Here is an 18,883-nt window from a genome sequence, read left to right on the forward strand (position 1 = left end):
TTGTTGTTAGCCGAAGCAATCTGATGATATTGATAGAATTGGTCGAGTACTCGACACAACCTGTTGAGATATGCCTTACCACTAAACATTCGAAGGGTCAGAAGACATATATCCCGTAACCGAGAATGAATTCCTTTTCTTTTGGTAAGTCTAATACCATCTACTTACCAAGATCAACGTTCATGTCGCCAAAAGGAAAGACGTGGGAACATCCTTTTACTTTTGGTCAATTTAGAAGGAAAAGTAAGTACTTTTGAATTCAGGACCACAACATGTTTACCACTCCACTTTAGAGAATGTGGAAACTTACTGCTTGTGGTGTGGGAAAGCAACGAAAGTCTTGTTTAAAAGCGACATTTTAAAAACACTTTTAAACGAGTCCGAATCTATTTGCACTTGTATTTCTTAGTTTCAATTAAGGTATTCCATGTTTAGAATATTACATCACGACAAGGGAGAATATGCTCTACAATCGGGATATATACGCCTACATCATTCATTATGCTATTAAGCAGTGCGTGATTTATTATGTGATGGGATTTGCAAACAGAAACACAATCTCATCTATCTTTTTTGTCTTGAGAAATATTTTCACACTCCAATGTTACTCCGTTGGACTTTCCCTTTCAAACCACAAGATTGTATAAATCACGGTGAATTAAGACACAAACAAGCAAATGAATGCAGGAATACTTTTACAAAAGTACACAATTAAACCTGATGCCTCTTTCTTCATCAAACTAGGGAGAGAAGGTGAAGTTATTGGCCTTGTATTTACTTCCCATCGTTGACTTGAGTCAACCGCCGGTGAAGAACCCGAAATACTGACCTAAAAACAGCTCCGGCCAAATACAATGGAGAAAGCAAAGAAAAGAACAGAAAATTCATATTATTGACTTGGTAATACTAACACACAATAATAGAACAAGCTATTTGATTAAGGCATGCCGGATGACAGACGAAGAACAACATTGAACAAATGTCCCAAAGTAAACTTAAAAGAAAAAAAAAAGAGAAAAATCTGAGGAATAGCAGAATACAAGTTTCAAAGGGGACTGTTTCATTTTGTGCCACCTTTATATACATTCTGTTTAATAATGAAGCCACACAGAAATCCAGAATGTGTGATCGGAGCAGAAATCTCCATTATAAAATCAGACCAATCCTTTACATAGCCTCGACTCATCCTACCGGAGAATGAATACCTGCAAACAGCCTCGACTCTTAAAGTGCCATCTCAGCCTGCAAAGCTGCCAATTCATCTTCTTCTTCAGTGCGCCTTTGGGGAGCAGGGCGAGTTGGTTGCCTTCCTGCTGGGACCTGCACTGGTGCTGCAGGAGCTTGTGTTGCTGGCTGAAGAAGTTGTTCCTCCAACTCTGCACCTTCCAGCTCTTCAAGTTCTGCTTCCAATTCATCCTGCAAATAAAATCGTATAAACTTCTAAGCAGCCGTATGCAAACTGATACTTTTAACCCCATCCCACCGGTAAACCATGAGGGCTAACAAACACATATCCTTTACAAAACCAATCATCGAAGGGATAAAAAATGAAAATGAAAATGAAAACGAGAATGCAAACCTCATCAAAATCAGCAACTGCACCAATTGGAGTTGACAATGCTTCCTGTATCTGTTTCATGTTCTCCGTTTGCTCATTAATCTCATCCATAGTCTTGTCCACATCATCTATGTTCCTGTACCAAAAGACACACATTTCAATTATGTCAGGGAACACCCGTAATTCAATTATTCAGATGCCAAAATGCCATGTGGCATACAGGAAATGAAGAAAAAAACATAGAAAGTAAGCAATGAGTAATATTATACACTCAAATTATTTGCATCTCCTAATCAAGCTTTGATCAGAAGTGCAGGGCAACAATATTATAACTGATCATTCCAAACAAAACAATTCAATATGTTACAGAAAAGAAACTAGGTTTTCAGTTGAACTATATTTTCATATTCAGCCTCTGAAATAAAATGTAGATAGCTCATTTGACAAAGAATGGAAAATCAGTAGACAAGGAAACTTAACGACTTGAGCATATTATTAGAGCAAAATTCCAGTGGAAGTGCAAATACCCTCTATCAATAATATAGTGCTACTTACGTTGCTTTTTGCATTGCCTTCATTGCAGCAGCTCCAGTTCTCAAGGCATCTACAGTTTCAGTTGTGGCTTTTGCACCTTCTAGCATTATCATCTGCAACACCAATACAGAAAAATCTCATTCATCAACACAAAAAATAAAAATAAAAATAAAAAAATAAAGAAAGTATAATATATTAAAACGATCAACAACATTTGAAACACTATAGAAAGCATGACGGAATATAATTCCATTCTCATCATTACCTGATCATGGATACGCAACTGGAAATTTCCAAGCTGCTCTATTTGCTGCTCATATAACCGCTTCCTCTTCAAACATTGTATAGCCGCTGCCAAGTAGCAATATAAGTTGTAACTCAACACAGCACCAGAATTTCAAAAGTCATGGCCAAATTGTTTGTGGTTTTAGATCCAAATCGTACAATGGGATCCCCAGCCCCTCCGAAATTTCCAACTTATGGACAAGATCTCATCAGGTTACAATCAGCATTCATATCTTTGGCCAACTTTAAGGAGTATAAAACGAATTAGTACATACAGATAATAATGAGTCTAGTCTACAGCGCCAACATGTTCAATTGGTGCTGAAACCAGTGGCAAAAAGATAAAGAAATCCCAACCACTGGTAACAACAGATGGATGCAGACATATTCATGTCTACATAATCTAGGTGCAAAATGTGAAACTATTGGATAAACGGATGTGCAAAATGTGAAACTATTAGAAAATCACCATTCAAATTCACATAAGAAAAATGGAAACACTTTGCAAACATACCCCTTTTGTTCTTTGCTCTGGTGAAATCCTTGGCCCTATCAACTTCTCCAGCAGCCTTCTTTTGCAGTACTTTCTCCTTTTTCTCAAGCATTTCAAGCGTCTGTCGAACATTTACCAAAATATATTCAAAGAGAAATCCAATCGCATCAACCAACTCAAAGAAAACAGAAAGAACTACACAAGAAACAGTTCATTTGGCACCATAACCTCCCAAAACTAAATTCTAAACTATCCACAAACCCAAAAAGAATCATCGATATACCAAAAGTTCGAAACACACAGTAAAGTTATCAAATTTTCAAAACCCAAATCAATCAAACAAACAGAATCACCAAGGAACCACACAAATTCAAATACTTCATCAAACACCATCCATGCGAAACAACACATAACGGCGAATGAATCGAAATTTTACCTCATTCAACTTGTCTAAGGTGGTGAGGGCACTGTTTTCCTGTCTGGGTTTCCCAAAAATCCTGGTAAACATGGTTGAAATCTTCGCGGATTATGAAACCCTCTCGATCTTCTACACAATTCACAATCAAAAAACCGTCAACGCAACCAAATCGAGAAAAACCTTAATCCCACCCAAATCATCGAAATTTTCACCCAAAAGAATCATCGCAACGTTCATCGGAAAACAATCAGAACATACAGACGTGCGGGTACAACTTGGGTATGTAAGCGTACCTCGAAATCACCGGTGGAAATTGGGGGAAGACGACGGATCGGATTGGGGAAGTTAGGGCTTTGATGGAGAAGAAGATGGGGGAGGAGAGAGAGAGACCCGCGTAAACTGGGCGAGAGGGCTCTGCCGATTTGCTTAGGCGTGTTGGTGTTGCGTTGGAATGAGAAGGGAAGCTGCTTTGCCTTTTTCTCTCAGTTTTTCCTCTACGTTGTTGATTGGAGTTATGCTTTTCCACGTGGCGCGATGGATGGATTGTGGGGCCGGTATGGGTGCGACGGACGGCTGGATGGCGATTTGCCTAGTGGGACGGTGTCGTTTTGCAGTCAATAGTTGGTCGTTTCGGAGTGGACACTGATTAGTTTGGGTTGCAAATTGCAATTGTAAATCTAGGACCTAAACTGAGGGAGATTCTTGTAATTGTCAATGTAGTAGAAGTGGGAAATGTTTCTAAGCTAAATAGTGGATTGGTGGCCTACGATGCAGGTTGAGTTGGTAAAAATCGTCATCTTCGTCACATTAAGATCTAGTTTCAAGTTTTGTTGTTAGAAATCTAACTTGGAGGGCGATCCATAAAAACAAAAAAATGGGTTGGATCCCTCAGTAAGTTCTCAAAAAGACTTCTACTATGTGGTCATACGATGGGATAACCTCCTCTCTTCCTAAATTTTTTGTTAACGAAATATAATGGATCAGTCATATTAGGTGTAAAACTCCTTATTGTATAATAATTGATTCCGAAACTTCTTTCTCATCGTTATCGTATGATCATTGACTTAATTCCTACATTATAATACATATAAACATAAACATTATTGTCACATCCTTGAAATGCTTGTTAATTATTAGAATGTTTTATAAAACTCAAATGTGATTTTTGTTTCACTCTCTAAGAATTTGACTTTGTTATATTTTGCCCCCCAATTCGCTACGTGTCTTACTTTTCCCCTCAATATCTAAATTTAGAAAATGATTATTTTGCAAATCTAAATTTATATTTATAGACAAGTATAAGATGAATCAATTATGTTGTCACATTCAAATCTCGACTCCACCGTAATATGATATTGTCCACTTTGGGCCTCGTTCACATTCTCACGGTTTTGTTTCTAGGAACTCACAAGAGAACTTCCTACCCATCCAAGGATTGCTCTCATTCGAACTCGCTTAACTTCGGAATTCCGATGGAACCCAAAGTCTGTGAGTTAAGGTCTCGTGTTATATGGAGGTGGGCATGTATATATAAGGCACATCACCCCCTATCCGTTGGTCGATGTAAGATGTTACATATGTTTTATATATAAAAAAAATAAAAAAAACTGTAACAAAACACCCTATTTTTTTAATTATATAAAAAAAATCACCCTATAACATTTCTCATAGAAAAAAATCACCCTATACTTTCACATGATTTGCATCCTACACCTTTATATAACTCTGAAAAAGCGTTGCTTTCTCGTCCCTCACTCCCTCGCGTTCCACGTGAGGTCACACCTTCTTTGGCTTCTGTTGGTTTTTGGCACTCTCCTGAGAGACTCCCACCTAACCCAAAATTTCAACCCCCTCCATATCATTCACCACCTCCACAAAGCTCACTCTGCAAATCCATGGCGTCCTGCAAATGGGTCCCTTCGTTTTTCACAGTGTTACTGATTCTCCCGCTTCTCAGTTCTTCAACCAGTTCTCTGAGCCCGGAAGAGTTGGCCCAAATCCCGGTGAAGTTCTTCGACTTCGCCAAAAGGCAGGAGCTTTTCGATTACATGGTGGGAGTCAGAAGGACGATACATGAAAACCCAGAACTTGGTTTCGAGGAATTCAAGACCAGTAAGCTTATCAGAGACGAACTTGATCGGATAGGTGTCCGTTACAAATACCCATTTGCTGGAACTGGCGTTGTCGGCTTTGTTGGGACCGGCGGACCCCCGTTCGTTGCGATTCGGGCGGATATGGATGCTCTGGCTATGCAGGTTTAGTAAATTTTGGAGCTTTGAATTGATTCTGTAGAAAGGGAAGTGCTTTCACTAGAAGTGTTTTAGAAGGAGCTTGGCAGTGCTAGAAATAGCGTTCTATGACCCACAAGCCCTTTTAAATTTTATTTTCAGATGCAGTTAGAAGCGGTTTTAGTGGCCAGCAAGCACTTTTAGTTCTTCTCTAAGCAATTTCAAACCTGCGCTTATATTACTATTTCGGTCACTGTTGCATTGCTGAGTGGTAGAAATTGGTGATTTTAGACTGGTGTTTTGAATTAAAGCCAATGAGGAATTTGATGGAAATTGTTTGTTTTGTTTGGTTTGGTGCAGGAGAGCGTGGAGTGGGAGCACAAGAGTAAAGTTGCAGGGAAGATGCATGCTTGTGGACATGATGCTCATGTTGCCATGCTTCTTGGTGCTACAAAGATACTTCAAGAACATCACCACAAATTACAGGTTTTTTCTTTGGACGACTTCTTAAAAGAATGAATCTATATACTGGCCCTCAAATGTCAATTGCTTTGTGAGTTTGGTTGCTTGATTGCGTTGAATCTGTTGTGTTCTATTTACTGGTTAGTTTTACGGGTTGAATTCGTTACTTGAACTTAGATTTAGTTGACATAAATTTATGTTCAAAATAGTCATTTCAGATAGGATTCATAGGAAAGCTTGGTTCTTGATTCATGTACGGGTTACACAAACATCAGGGAGTACAAAAAAACAAAAATCATGTAGATATATGCAACCCCTGTTTGGACAATGATCACAATCCGAAGCATCCCAGTTAGCTAATTTAATTTATTAGTCCTTTAGTCTGTCAAATTTCTTTTCTCTACTTCCTTGCACGATTGTAGAAGATTTGCATTATTCAGTTGATTTCTAAATCATTTGCATGTAGGAAGTTGCTTGTTGACGAACGTTTCTACATAAAGAGCTCTATCCTCCCTTTATTTTTAGAGTAAATTGTAGCTATGGTCCCTTAACTTTAACTCAATTGGAGCAATGGTCCCTCAACTAAAAATCCATTACCTTTGGTCCCTCAACTTATCAAAACGTGCAGCTATGGTCCCTCAACTAAAAATCCATTACCATTGGTCCCTGAATTTTAATTCAAGTGGAGAAATGATCCTTTAACTTTAACCTAATTGTAGCAATGGTCCTTCCAATATAACTCGTTTTGACAAATTTTTTGACATAGTTGACGAAAAGAACCATAATTATACACTTTGATGAGTTGAGGGACCCTAATTATATAAATGGTCATTCCAACATAGCTTATTTTGACAAAATTTTGACAAAATTGATGAAAAGGACTATAGCTACACATTTTGATAAGTTGAGGGACCAATGGTAATGGATTTTTAGTTGAGGGACCATTGCTCCAATTTGATTAAAGTTGAGGGACCATTTGTACAATTTACTCTTATTTTTAATTCCACAATGCGGGTTCTAATTGTAGATTACTGTGTATGTTAGCTGGATTTCAATGTCGTTGGATGTCTCTCTTATATATGCAAGAAAGTTTTTTTAGTTGTTTCTTGTGTTTCTTATAGGGTACAGTTGTTCTTGTTTTCCAACCAGCTGAGGAAGGAGGTGGAGGAGCAAAGAAGATGATAGATGAAGGGGCTCTGGAGAATGTTGGTGCCATCTTTGGGTTGCATGTCTCTTCTGGTGACCCCATTGGTTCAGTGTCTACCAGGTCTGGCCCTTTTTTAGCTGCCAGTGGTTTTTTTGAGGCGGTAATAAGTGGGAAGGGGGGTCACGCCGCCATTCCGCAACACACAATAGACCCGATCTTGGCTGCTTCAAATGTTATCGTTAGTCTGCAGCATCTTGTTTCACGTGAAGCCGACCCCTTGGATTCACAGGTTCCCTCTCTCGCCTTCTCTCTTTGCTTGGTTGTGGTTGTATAATCCATTTTTTGTTCCTGTTATTGCTCTACCGCTTATTTCTATTTTGATTAAAAGTTCCACCCAGATCAATGTTGCTTTCGAATATTGCAAGCTATTAAATACTTTTTTTCCCATATGGTGCCACAGTGCCAGTCATTCACCTTTGTGTTAGTTTTAGCATCTTGTTTATATGCTGTTTTGGACCCCTTTTGCAAGGAGTGGCACTTCAGTTAGTCCATATCCATTTCAGTTACATGAAAGCATATCTTGCAGGTTGTTACTGTTGGAAAGTTCCAAGGAGGCGGTGCGTTCAATGTCATTCCCGATTCTGTTACAATTGGTGGGACGTTCAGGGCATTTTCGAAGGAAAGCTTTATGCACCTTAAACAAAGAATTGAAGAGGTATGCTTTGCTTCTCCTGGTTTAGATTCCTTCCTTTCCTTTTGGCGTCTTTGAGTCCGGAAGTAGAAAATTCCTGTTCTCATTCATTTCTCTTACAATGTCTCATCATAAATGTTAATTATTTATGCGAGTTGCAGGTCATCACTAGACAAGCCAGTGTACAGAGGTGCAATGCGACTGTCCTATTCAACGAAAAGGAGAAGCCCTTTTACCCTGTGGTCGTTAACGACAAAGATCTGCATCAACACTTCCTAAATGTTGCAGGAGATTTGCTAGGCCCGCGGAATATATTAGAGAAGCCACCATTGATGGGTGCGGAAGACTTTGCATTTTATCAAGAAGTAATTCCAGGATACTTCTTCATGGTCGGTATGAAGAACGAGTCTCAAGGAAAGCTCGAATCAGGGCATTCACCAAACTTCAGGATAAACGAAGATGTGCTTCCATATGGAGCAGCGTTACACGCATCCTTGGCCACAAGGTACCTCCTTGAAAATCAACCCGAATCTACTTTGTCAAAGGGGGACTCTCATGATGAATTGTGAAGGGCTAGGATTGATTGATAGAGCTCAACTCATGTAAACCACATCGAAGTTTCGAACTTCATGTGAATTCGAGCAGATTCTTCGGCATGTAAAGCTGACTTCATATAAATAATTTCAGCTAACCTGTTGATGTTTAAAGCTATAAACCTGTTTTGTTTTCATAGGTTTCGTTTTGTCATTCCTTTTCAAGGTTCTAAAAGTCGCTAGGCGCTAGTCGGGCGGCAGGCTAGGGCCTAGCGCCTAGGCGGCTAGGCGGGGCCTAGGCGGACTAGGCGGATTTAAGTAAATCTATCATATTTCAGGTTAATAAGTGTCTGCTTCTACTTGAAATGTATATAATTTCATCATAAGCTACAAAATAGAATGCATATATATCATGAAGTTTTGGAACATAATGAAAACATGTGAAATAAGGATATAATGTTTGTTCATTCAAGTATGCAACCTAGGCGGGCTAGACGGGTGCCTAGGCGGGCTAGGCGGGTGCCTAGGCGGGCTAGGCGGTCTAGGCGGTGGGCTGGGGCCTAGGCATTAATCGGGGCGGTGGGCTGGGGCCTAGCGCCTAGGCGGCGCTAGGCGGGGATTTTTAGAATAGTGTTCTTTTTTATACAAGCGATAGTGGGGGAGGGAGGAATCGCACTTAGAACTTCGGGTATGAGCATACATACTCTTAAGTTACTCAAGTCACAAGCCCTTTGTCGATTTTGTTCTTCTTTCATGATATCAACTTTAACCTAGTTATTACTGGTTATTCCTAACATTGATCCCATGAAAACTTACTCGGAATATACCCTCAAATCTTATGCAGTCATTTTTATTAATGACGCGTTGGACGGATTCAAACTTGGAGCCTTTTCCAAAAGCGAAGTATTACTAGACCAAAAACTAATTGGTTATGCAGTTGTTCACGATTAACATTTATCTCGTCAAAACTTAGTTGGAATATATGACCTCCTTTTTTTATCAGCATAGTGGAGGAATTCGAGCTTAGGACCTATTTCGACATTGGACAAAGAAATGTTAGCAAACTAATAACGAGTTGGTTATGCAGTCGTTCATGACTAATGAAATTTGGGTCACATGGTTTTCCATATTTGGGATTACAAAACTTTCATAATAATTTCTTTTGAACTGTATTTCTAAGCCAAGACTCATGGTCCCAATGGAAGTGTTTGGGAAAAAATGGAAAACAAAATCCATGAAGTTGTTTCCAAAAATTGCAATTAACCAAAAACTCCTCTCTCCCAGTTAATCCAAAGATTCCCATCAATCAGTGCAGCAGATTTTTTTAAGGTGATCAAATTAATTGATCTCCTTTTTATTTATTTTTTTATTTTTTTTATACGTCGATATTTTTACAATAAAAAAAGAATGGGTTCAAAATCGTATAATAGACAACCTAATTTGACATTAAATTCGTCATCAACGAAATTCGAATCTAAACTGATCCCTTCTGTTGAAAGGTCAAAAGATAAATTTGCTTGCATATATATGACAATAAGACGAGTAACTTACGCTGCCAATTCCAAGCCGGGATGAAGGAGGAGGTTCTACGGCCACAAATAACAGAAGAAAAACAGACCCTCACGATTCACCGTCCACGATAGGACTCGCAAGTTCGGCCGAGAAAAAATCCCGAAAATTTCCTTTCGTTTTCCCTTCCTCTTTCTCGAAAGCCAAACAGAAAATTAGAAACCTTCGACTAACTCTGAGCGATGAGGAAGCTGAGCAGAAAATTGAGAAATTCACAGGACGACGACTTCTCTCTCCCCACTTGGGACGATCCTGCCCTCAACGATTCTCGCCCCATGGATACTCAAGGTCTCTCTCTACAATTGGCTGCTGAAAAATTACAAATAGGTAAAAAAAATTATTTTTTAGTCCAATTTTGGTTAATGGGTTGTCGAATTTACAGAGCAAGAGGAGTTGGTTCGTGAATTGGAGAAGAGTCAAGCTCAACAGAGTCGGTTATGGAGGGTAAAAGTTCTCTCCAACTAAACAATTGTAAATCTTCTGACTTTTGGTTTTCTTCAAATATGAAGTAACTTCTTGCTGATTTTACTTTTGCTAGGTTTTGTTTGCATTGCTTCTCTTTTGTTTCTCAGCGTTTCTTTTGTACTCAATCTGTCAGCAGGTTTTGTCTCCATGGGAATTGGTATGCAGATTCTCCTTCTTTTATTTAGCAAGTTGAAGCATCTTGCTTTCTCTTTGCTCTCATTGAATTTACCATTTTCCTGGGTTTCAGCACTATATGCTTGAGAGGCCAATTTCTTTCGATTTGTTCTTTGGGAGCCATTGGGTTTCAATTGGGATTTTGTATTTTGTAACTTTTATTTTCAACAATGAGATCTCATACAAGTAGTTGTGAGTACGTGGTATCTTCAATTACTTACCCTAAGGATAGCAGTTCTAAGATCAAGTTGCAAAATTTCACCGGGTAGAGCTCGTTATTGTTGAGAAGTTGAGAATTGTGAGCTGAGTGTTTTTTTGCTGTTTATGGAACCTGTGACATATGAGGATGTAGTGATTTAGTGTCTTTTGTAGAGGATGAATCCTTTTTCATCATTTGTTGTCTTGTCACTCTAGGAGTCTAATATCAATAATTATATAGCACCACGGTGTCAGATGAGCAACTACTTGTATATGTGATTTTGTGGCTCTGTTATTCTGAACTATGTGTTTACTTATGAAATGTCATATTTTGATCTTGATCAACAGCGTTATCATGCTTACTTCATGGAGGAGGTGCCCTCATGGATGATTATATCTGCAGGTGATTTTCCCTTACCTATAATTAGTAGAGTATGCCGACCCCACTTAGTGGGAAAAGGCTTTGTTGTTGTTGTTGTTGTATCATTAGTAGAGTCACGTGTCAATGTTTCAACAGTCATGAGATGGTTGCAGCATAGTTTAAGTGCTCAACCAATATTTCTTGTTGTTGGATGTGTTGTACTCAATGTGTATTCTTTGGGTTTTAAACCTAGTCCGTAATTATTTACTATTGGGGGAAATAAGCGTTGCAGACACTTAATATGCTTAGTTGGCTGTCTTCTACATTATTTTGAGATGAAATAATTAACTAATTAAAAATATAACAGATTGGCTAGCTGTTCTAGCATGTTCATCAGCTATCATAGGATTACTTCATGATTCAAAGCATCACCGCCGATGGATTTGGTACTCAATCTTTACTGGCATTGTACTCGCAGTTTTCTGGTTGTATTACATGTTGAGGTATGTTACTTCTCAAACTCACACATTCTAACATTAGTTATTTTATCACATAACCGGTCTTGTAAAAGAATATTAGAATATTCACAACTTAGAAACTTAAGAATGAATTATGATGAAACTGTCACCGTGAGGTAGTTAAGTGGAACAATAAATTTAATACATTAAAAGATCTCATTTCTCTATATGTATCCTTCATTCAGCTGCTGACATTGTGGCCCTTCATTCAATTGACTTGTGTTGAACATGGATGCAGGGTTTACCACTGCACCTGCATTTTATTTTCCAATTTGTGTTCAATATGTTGTCATCTTGCCTTGCTCTTAAGTTTCTTTCCCCTTGTGAACTGTGCTGTATGTTTAAGGTACAAACAAACTAGTTTTGAACAAAAATGATACTTGTGCAGTTTGCCAAGGTTCCGCTGGGATATAATCTGGCTTCCATTTGGACCTCTAAGGTATGCTAAAATCCGATTCAGAACTTGTCCGTATAACTTTTAAATTTATTCATGAAAGGTTATCTGGTATTGCAGCGGGGCAGGACTGGCTCTGTACGTTGATCATCTGCTAACTGAGTCATCAGAAGAGATCAGAAAACTTCGAGGCTATATGTATGCTTACAAAGCTAGCTGAACCTTGTGTTTGTCCATCTTTGACATTGATGCGATGTAAATAGCAAGGGCAGTAGACTAAAAGTTTGATTCTGGTATAAGGGAGAGGGAGAGGGAGCCCATACAAGCTTGATTCTCTATATCATATGGAAAAATCCTGGTTGAACTCTAAGGTAATTCTCTTTAATCACAATTTGTAAAACTTGTTTGGAATACATTGTCAGGTCTGAAATCTTGTGGTTTCCGATTGTGTAGCCGCTGATAGTTTGGTTCAAACATCGATCCTATTGTTAGATTATTCTATTAATTTTTATTCAATCAAGTTGAATATGAAAATTAAGAAAGTTCTGAAATTATTCACATATCCCTCTGCTACTAACTAAGAAAGCATAGTAATCTTGATCGGTGTCGGTTAATTTTATCTTTCCTCGAATGGATATAAGGGGGCAAAAAAAGGAGAGAAACACTTCGGTTTTAGTTGTATGTTTTCATGGAAGTCACTTCTTGCTGAAATGGAGGTTACATAGATAGATACCGAATAAGCGGCTAATTGCATGATAAGTAAATGAATTTTATTTTGTTCCAGTAGAAGCTTATAAGAAGGTATGGTTAAAAATTAGAACTGAAATACTGGGAAATGGAATGTTATTGGTCACACAACTAAGTGATTGTATCGCTCCAAAAGAACAGAGATTGAGTTAGTCCTCGACTGCCTATGTTAGTAGGGAAAGTGAAAATTATTATTTTTGTTTTGTAACGGCAGTAGTTCTGAGTTTTAGCTTTATTAATGTGCTTTTAATGGAGCTTTGGCTGTATGAATTTGCAGGCTTCAAACATTGGGGACCTGCAGGCTTCATGTCAGCACCAACGATTGTCATAAAAGACCACAAAAAACTACTGAGAGCAATTTTGAACAATATTTCCATGTAATTTCTATAAACACAGACAAATAGAGAGACGTATTTGTGGAATGATGGTTTTATAAGTGAAAAAGCATTGTCAAAATAGCCGAAGGAGAAGTCTCATTTTTTCAGCGACTTTTAGCGGCGATTTCCTAAACCCCTGCCTAAAAATACCTTTGGTGGCGTTTACCAACGAAAAATATCGTTACTAAAGAAATTCAACCCATAGAAGACCCCAAAATGGTAGTAAATATAGGAAAACCGTCGCTAAACATTACAAATCGCCGCGAAAGGGGAAAAATGGTCATTTAAACTCTCACTCTTCTATTTTCTGCTAAATAAAGTGTTTTTCCTTCGTTTTTCAGCATAAAACTTAATTTCCTTCCCGTAAAGTAATAAAAACAGTTGGGTATAAACCAAGAATTGAGAATTTTTAATTATTCCTTCAATTTATATCTACAATTAACATAAAAGATAATAACATGTAAATCTTGACAACATCGTCCAAAACAAACTTGAGGCCATCATCTAATGGTTTCTTTTCTGATGATTAAATATCTTTGTTTTTCGAGATTGGTGTTCTTATAAATCTTGATTACCAATCTGTTACCGTGTTCTGTTAATATAGGAACGATCGCAATTACTTTGCAATCCAACCCGATTACTCGATCTGTTAATACAGTTCAAACGTACATGTACGGGACATAAGGCAGTTTTGTACTTTTCTCCTCGAGTGCAAAGACTTTCCTTGTTTGGTACTCTACCAATCCTAGTCCTTGTTGGAAACGATAGATACTTACATAATCAAAGGTCTTGTGTTTCAGTTAATTTAATTCTATTCAGCTCAGTTTCCTAGCTCCTTTAACATTCATGTGATTTGCCTAATGGCATCAAAATCTTCTACGGTGGTGAAATCAATTGAGGAGAAGCTCAAGGAGGACAGAAGAACTTTAGCTATCCAGTACTACCGCTGTCAGCTTCTTGAAACGGTTGAAAGATTTCAGGTTGTGATCGTTGCTGGCGAATTTGGATGTGGAAAAACTACGCAGATACCGCAATACCTACACCAGGCCAGGTACACAAAGACCGGTAAGAAAAACATAGCGTGTGTAGAGCCACGGCGAGCTGCTGCTATTTGTGCTGCTGCCGCGGTTTCTCAAGACATGGGGGTCGAACTTGGACGTGAAGTAGGCTACTGCATTAATCATGACGACTGCACAACCAAAGAGACTGTCTTGAAGTACATCACGGACGGAATGCTGGTACAAGAATGGCTTGGCCGGCAAGACTTGTTGGCGAGCTACGGCGTGGTGATGGTTGACGAGGCGCACGAGAGAACGCTGGTAAGTGATTACTATGATGTGTTTGCATTAGTGAAGCGTGTTGCTCGAGCTCGACGTGATCTTAAACTTGTTATTGTGTTGAGTGAAAGTGGAAGTACGAGTGATCCTGAGAAGCTGAGTGATTATTTTGATAAGGCTCCGATAATCAGAATTCCACACAGGCAGTATCGTTGTTCTTAAAAATTAATACACACTAGTTTTGATGTGTTTTCGAGATTATGTTTCACTTATTTTCTCTTCTTTTTGACAATATGTTGTTGAATTTACTTTGCTGTGAAGCTTTTGGTTTTGGATGTTAGGATGCTTACATTTTAATACAGTATGAGAGTAGATAATTCACGTGTTGAGCTCAATGACTTACGTGCTCTTAGTCTTAATTGATGTCGTACATGAGAGGCCGTGTTGTCATTTGATTCAAGCTTAAAATAAAGTTGAGTGGTTAGTGGTGCCACTCAACATAATCCAACATAATCTAGTGACAATTAAACTCTGCCGAAATTTCTCCTTAAAATTGTTTAACATACCCGCATGTGTGTCAGCAAGGCGTGGCCCAACACGGTACCCCTTTGTGTCAATACATAAAAGTTGTCATCGATGAAATTTGGTGGCACCCATCTGATTATTTTGTATATATTTCTATTCAAATTTAATAATTTTTTGTTTATCATTTGAAAATAAATTAACGAAACATTTATGTTTTCCTCAAGTTTTTGGGTTTTTTTAATTTTTATGGATAACTCTTCCTTTTTTTTTTGGTCGAAGAAAACTCTTCCTTCTTGGGTTCAAAGTCTATTTTTAATGCTAGGAAGACTAAATTTGTAAGCCAAATGATGTGTCACCAATATGAATGAACACGTTTATCAACGTTTAAGTAATAAACTAATTATCAACTTCCATGTTTTTTAGTTTTCAAAATTTTGTCTCCAAATTTAATGTCTGTAACTTTACCCTTTTTTGAAAACCTTTGGTTTAGGAAAACCTAGTCAACGGTGAAAACCTAGTCCTAGCGTCGCTTGGTTTCCCATTTGGCTAAGGTTTCCTTCTTCCTAATGGATTCTTGCGGCCTAAATATTCCAGACTATATAAATACACATACAATATAATCTCGCGAGTGCGGAATTTCCATCACTTTATATTCCCTCGTTTCTTTTCCTTCTGTCAAATCCAAGCTCTTAAGAAAAATTTCATCAGCCTTGATTTTCGATGGCGAGGCGTAGCACTCTGAAGAATTGGGTGTCTGATATGTTAATGGAGTTTCTCGGATATTCTAACATCGTAGTTGTTCGGTTCGTTATTCAACTCGCTAAGCAAGCAACATCGCCGGATGGTGTGATGGACAAGCTCGTCGATTTTGGACTGCCATCCACGAATGAAACGGGCGCTTTTTCGAAAGAAATCTTCGCTAGATTGCGCGGCAAGGCATTATTGAAAAAGAAGAGGGAAGTTGCCAGGCTGGTGAGGAAGCTGCAGAGAACATATGATGAGATCATAGATGTGGACAACGATGATTATGAGTCCATGAAGTCGGATTCGAGGAAGAAACGGTATAGGAAGAGGGTGCGGAGTGAAGTAGAAGAAGATCGCGAGGCAGATATTGCGAGAGTGAAAGAAGAGAGACCGGTTAAAAGACGAATATGGATAGTAGAAGGCCACGATGGTTCGCCGTTTGAAGAAGAAGAAACATTGCGTGATCAGCGAGAGAGGGAGGAGTTGGAGAGAAACATAAGGGAGAAGGATGCAGCAGCCCCAACAAGGTTGTTAAAACAGAACGAGGCAAAGGAGGCGTTTCGGAGAACCAATGCTGATATCGAAGCTTTAAGAAGAGTTTCAAGACAAGAGTATCTAAAGAAACGGGAGCAAAAGAAATTGGAGGAAATTATGGAAGATTTAGAAGATGAGAATTGCTTATTCAGAGGTCTGAAGCTGACCGAAGCTGAAGACCGTGACTTGAGTTACAAGAAACAAATATTAGAGATTGCGAAGAAAAAGTCAGTGCTAGAAAGGGATGAGAGTGGCAATGAGTACATGATCCCGGAAGCCTATGATGATCAGGAGTGCGGCATTGATCAGAAAAAGAGATTTTCTGTGGCTACTCAACGCTACGGGGAACTGAATGGCGGAGATAAAATCAACCCGTTTGCAGAACAGAAAGCTTGGGAGGATCAGCAAATTGAAAAGGCAACATGGAATTTCGGATCCAAAGACAAAAATAGGTCAATGTCTGCTGATGAGTACGAATTTGTATTTGGAGACCTGATTGATTTTGTCAAGGCATCCGCTAATGAATTTGATGATGATTTGCAAGCACAACAAACTCGGTCATTTGATTCGCAAGTGAAATCAAACTTGGAGAAGCTGCAGGAAGAGAGAAAAACATTACCAGTCTTCTCCTATCGTGATGAGTTGCTCGGAGCAGTTGAAAAATATCAGGTTCTTGTTATCGTTGGTGAAACTGGGTCCGGGAAAACCACACAGATACCCCAATATCTGCATGAGGCAGGATACACGAAGCATGGAAAGATTGGATGCACGCAGCCACGGCGAGTTGCTGCTATGAGTGTTGCTGCCAGGGTTTCTCAAGAAATGGGAGTCAAACTCGGCCATGAGGTAGGATATTCTATTCGTTTTGAAGATTGCACATCTGAAAAAACTGTTCTGAAATATATGACTGATGGAATGTTGTTGCGTGAATTTCTCGGCGAACCAGATTTGGCAAGCTATAGTGTGCTGATGGTGGACGAGGCACATGAAAGAACGCTCTCAACAGATATTCTGTTCGGATTAGTTAAAGACATTGCACGATTTAGACCTGATTTTAAACTCCTCATCTCAAGTGCAACTCTTGATGCTAAGAAGTTCAGCGATTACTTTGATTATTGCCCGATTTTATATATTCCAGGAAGGCGGCATCCTGTCGATATATTCTACACAAAGGAACCACAAGCTGATTATTTAGATGCAGCAATTGCTACTGCACTTCAAATCCATGTGACAGAACCATCTGGCGATATAATGATCTTTCTCACTGGTCAGGAAGAAATTGAAGCAGCGGCCGAAGTGTTGAAACAGAAGACAGAAGGCCTTGGGACAAAAATTGGTGAGCTGATTATCTGTCTCATATTTGCAAACCTACCTACTGAGTTGCAAGCGAAGGTTTTCGAGCCCACGCCTTCAGGGGCTAGGAAGATTGTCCTGGCCACAAACATAGCAGAAACTTCGCTGACAATAGACGGGATCAAATATGTCATTGACCCTGGATATTGCAAGATGAAGAGTTATAATCCGAGGACTGGGATGGAGTCATTGCAAGTCACTCCCATCTCGAAAGCATCGGCAAGACAAAGGGCAGGTCGATCTGGTCGAACAAGCCCTGGGAAATGCTTCAGGTTATACACATCTTACAGTTCCCAGCATGATTTTGAAGATAACACAATACCAGAAATACAACGGACTAACCTTGCGAATGTCGTGCTTACGCTGAAGTGTCTCGGTATCCATGACTTGTTACATTTCGATTTCATAGATGCTCCACCTACTGAAGGATTGATAAGGGCGCTTGAACTGCTGTTTGCCCTAGCTGCATTGAACAAATTTGGTGAGCTGACTAAGGTCGGTAGGCAGATGGCAGAGTTTCCTCTTGATCCGAAGCTATCTAAGATGATAGTTGCTTCCGGCAAGTACAAGTGCTCGGACGAGGTTATTTCAATCGCTGCTATGCTTTCTGTTGGCAACTCAGTTTTTCTCCGCCCGAAAAACAAACAAACATACGCTGACAATGCACGAATGTGGTTTCAAACCGGGAATGTGGGAGATCACGTTGCTTTGCTTAATGTGTACAATGAATGGAAGGAGACTAATTACTCAACAGAATGGTGTTCCGAAAACTACATACAGGCGAGGAGCATGAAACGAGCAAGAGATATCCGGGAACAACTTGAACGGCTCTTGGGGCGGGTTGAGATCGAATTAATCTCAAATCCCGATGATCTAACGCCTATAAAGAAGGCCATTGCATCCGGTTTCTTCCCCCACGTTGCAAGCTCTTTGAAGAATGGACGTTATAGAACAATCAAATATCCACAGACCGCCTACATCCACCCGAGCTCAGGGCTAGCGCGGGAGTCACCGAGCTGCGTTTTATACCACGAAATGGTGCTTACAACGAGAGAATACATGAGATGTGTAACGGAAATAGAGGCGAAGTGGCTGCTGGATGTCGCTCCGCATTATTACCAGGTGAAGCATGTTAAGAACTCGGGTTCGAAGAGCAACCTCGCAGAGGAGGGCGGGCCGAACAGGACCGACAACTTTCTGGGTTCAAAGACTTTTCATCTGCCAACCCGTAGGCTTCAAACTTACTAATGTTTTTACCCGACAACATGTATTCTGATGTACTTTGAAATTTTTAAGGT

The 18,883-nt window shown here is 39.3% G+C and overlaps 4 protein-coding genes across 5 annotated transcripts; 3 read left to right on the plus strand and 1 right to left on the minus strand.

Moving 5' to 3' along the window:
• Nucleotides 1-917: 917 nt before the first annotated feature.
• LOC126597142 (vacuolar protein sorting-associated protein 32 homolog 2-like) lies at nucleotides 918-3,754 on the minus strand. Its single transcript, XM_050263914.1, has 7 exons — nucleotides 3,582-3,754; nucleotides 3,307-3,417; nucleotides 2,892-2,991; nucleotides 2,358-2,443; nucleotides 2,114-2,205; nucleotides 1,580-1,694; nucleotides 918-1,416 (listed from the first exon to the last, which is right to left on the minus strand). The coding sequence occupies exons 2-7, from the start codon at nucleotides 3,376-3,378 to the stop codon at nucleotides 1,225-1,227; spliced, it is 657 nt and encodes a 218-aa protein (XP_050119871.1). The 5' UTR covers nucleotides 3,379-3,417; nucleotides 3,582-3,754; the 3' UTR covers nucleotides 918-1,224.
• Nucleotides 3,755-5,031: 1,277 nt separating this feature from the next.
• On the plus strand, nucleotides 5,032-8,548 carry LOC126597156 (IAA-amino acid hydrolase ILR1-like 4). The gene is made up of 5 exons (XM_050263925.1): nucleotides 5,032-5,543; nucleotides 5,877-6,002; nucleotides 7,100-7,414; nucleotides 7,712-7,840; nucleotides 7,978-8,548. Exons 1-5 carry the CDS (start codon nucleotides 5,184-5,186, stop codon nucleotides 8,383-8,385), a joined length of 1,338 nt encoding a protein of 445 aa, XP_050119882.1. The 5' UTR covers nucleotides 5,032-5,183; the 3' UTR covers nucleotides 8,386-8,548.
• A 1,346-nt stretch (nucleotides 8,549-9,894) lies between these two features.
• On the plus strand, nucleotides 9,895-13,231 carry LOC126597323 (uncharacterized). Of its 2 annotated transcripts, XM_050264110.1 has the most exons (9): nucleotides 9,895-10,206; nucleotides 10,301-10,362; nucleotides 10,457-10,540; nucleotides 11,104-11,158; nucleotides 11,484-11,619; nucleotides 12,023-12,073; nucleotides 12,149-12,226; nucleotides 12,329-12,399; nucleotides 13,053-13,231. In XM_050264110.1, exons 1-8 carry the CDS (start codon nucleotides 10,101-10,103, stop codon nucleotides 12,357-12,359), a joined length of 603 nt encoding a protein of 200 aa, XP_050120067.1. In that variant the 5' UTR covers nucleotides 9,895-10,100; the 3' UTR covers nucleotides 12,360-12,399; nucleotides 13,053-13,231. The 2 variants fall into 2 exon arrangements, 1 of the variants encoding a protein (XP_050120067.1); XR_007614213.1 differs by having other exon boundaries at nucleotides 9,896-10,206; nucleotides 12,149-12,399.
• Nucleotides 13,232-15,674: 2,443 nt separating this feature from the next.
• Nucleotides 15,675-18,833, plus strand: LOC126588233 (pre-mRNA-splicing factor ATP-dependent RNA helicase DEAH1-like). The gene has a single exon (XM_050253318.1). The coding sequence runs from the start codon at nucleotides 15,675-15,677 to the stop codon at nucleotides 18,831-18,833; it is 3,159 nt and encodes a 1,052-aa protein (XP_050109275.1).
• The last annotated feature ends 50 nt before the right edge of the window (nucleotides 18,834-18,883 follow it).

This window comes from Malus sylvestris, chromosome 2 (genome assembly GCF_916048215.2).
Source record: "Malus sylvestris chromosome 2, drMalSylv7.2, whole genome shotgun sequence".
NCBI lineage: Eukaryota > Viridiplantae > Streptophyta > Magnoliopsida > Rosales > Rosaceae > Malus > Malus sylvestris.

Bases quoted from the DNA above. Each gene is read 5' to 3' on its own strand.
- LOC126597142 (XM_050263914.1), bottom strand. From the start codon at position 3,378: ATGTTTACCAGGATTTTTGGGAAACCCAGACAGGAAAACAGTGCCCTC. The intron at 2,992-3,306 runs GTAAAATTTCGA...AATGTTCGACAG, and splicing joins CCTTAGACAAGTTGAATGAG to ACGCTTGAAATGCTTGAGAA. The intron at 2,206-2,357 runs GTAATGATGAGA...TTGGTGTTGCAG, and splicing joins AGTTGCGTATCCATGATCAG to ATGATAATGCTAGAAGGTGC.
- LOC126597156 (XM_050263925.1), top strand. From the start codon at position 5,184: ATGGCGTCCTGCAAATGGGTCCCTTCGTTTTTCACAGTGTTACTGATT. The intron at 6,003-7,099 runs GTTTTTTCTTTG...TGTTTCTTATAG, and splicing joins AACATCACCACAAATTACAG to GGTACAGTTGTTCTTGTTTT. The intron at 7,415-7,711 runs GTTCCCTCTCTC...CATATCTTGCAG, and splicing joins CCGACCCCTTGGATTCACAG to GTTGTTACTGTTGGAAAGTT.
- LOC126597323 (XM_050264110.1), top strand. From the start codon at position 10,101: ATGAGGAAGCTGAGCAGAAAATTGAGAAATTCACAGGACGACGACTTC. The intron at 10,363-10,456 runs GTAAAAGTTCTC...TACTTTTGCTAG, and splicing joins AACAGAGTCGGTTATGGAGG to GTTTTGTTTGCATTGCTTCT. The intron at 11,159-11,483 runs GTGATTTTCCCT...AAAATATAACAG, and splicing joins ATGGATGATTATATCTGCAG to ATTGGCTAGCTGTTCTAGCA.
- LOC126588233 (XM_050253318.1), top strand. From the start codon at position 15,675: ATGGCGAGGCGTAGCACTCTGAAGAATTGGGTGTCTGATATGTTAATG.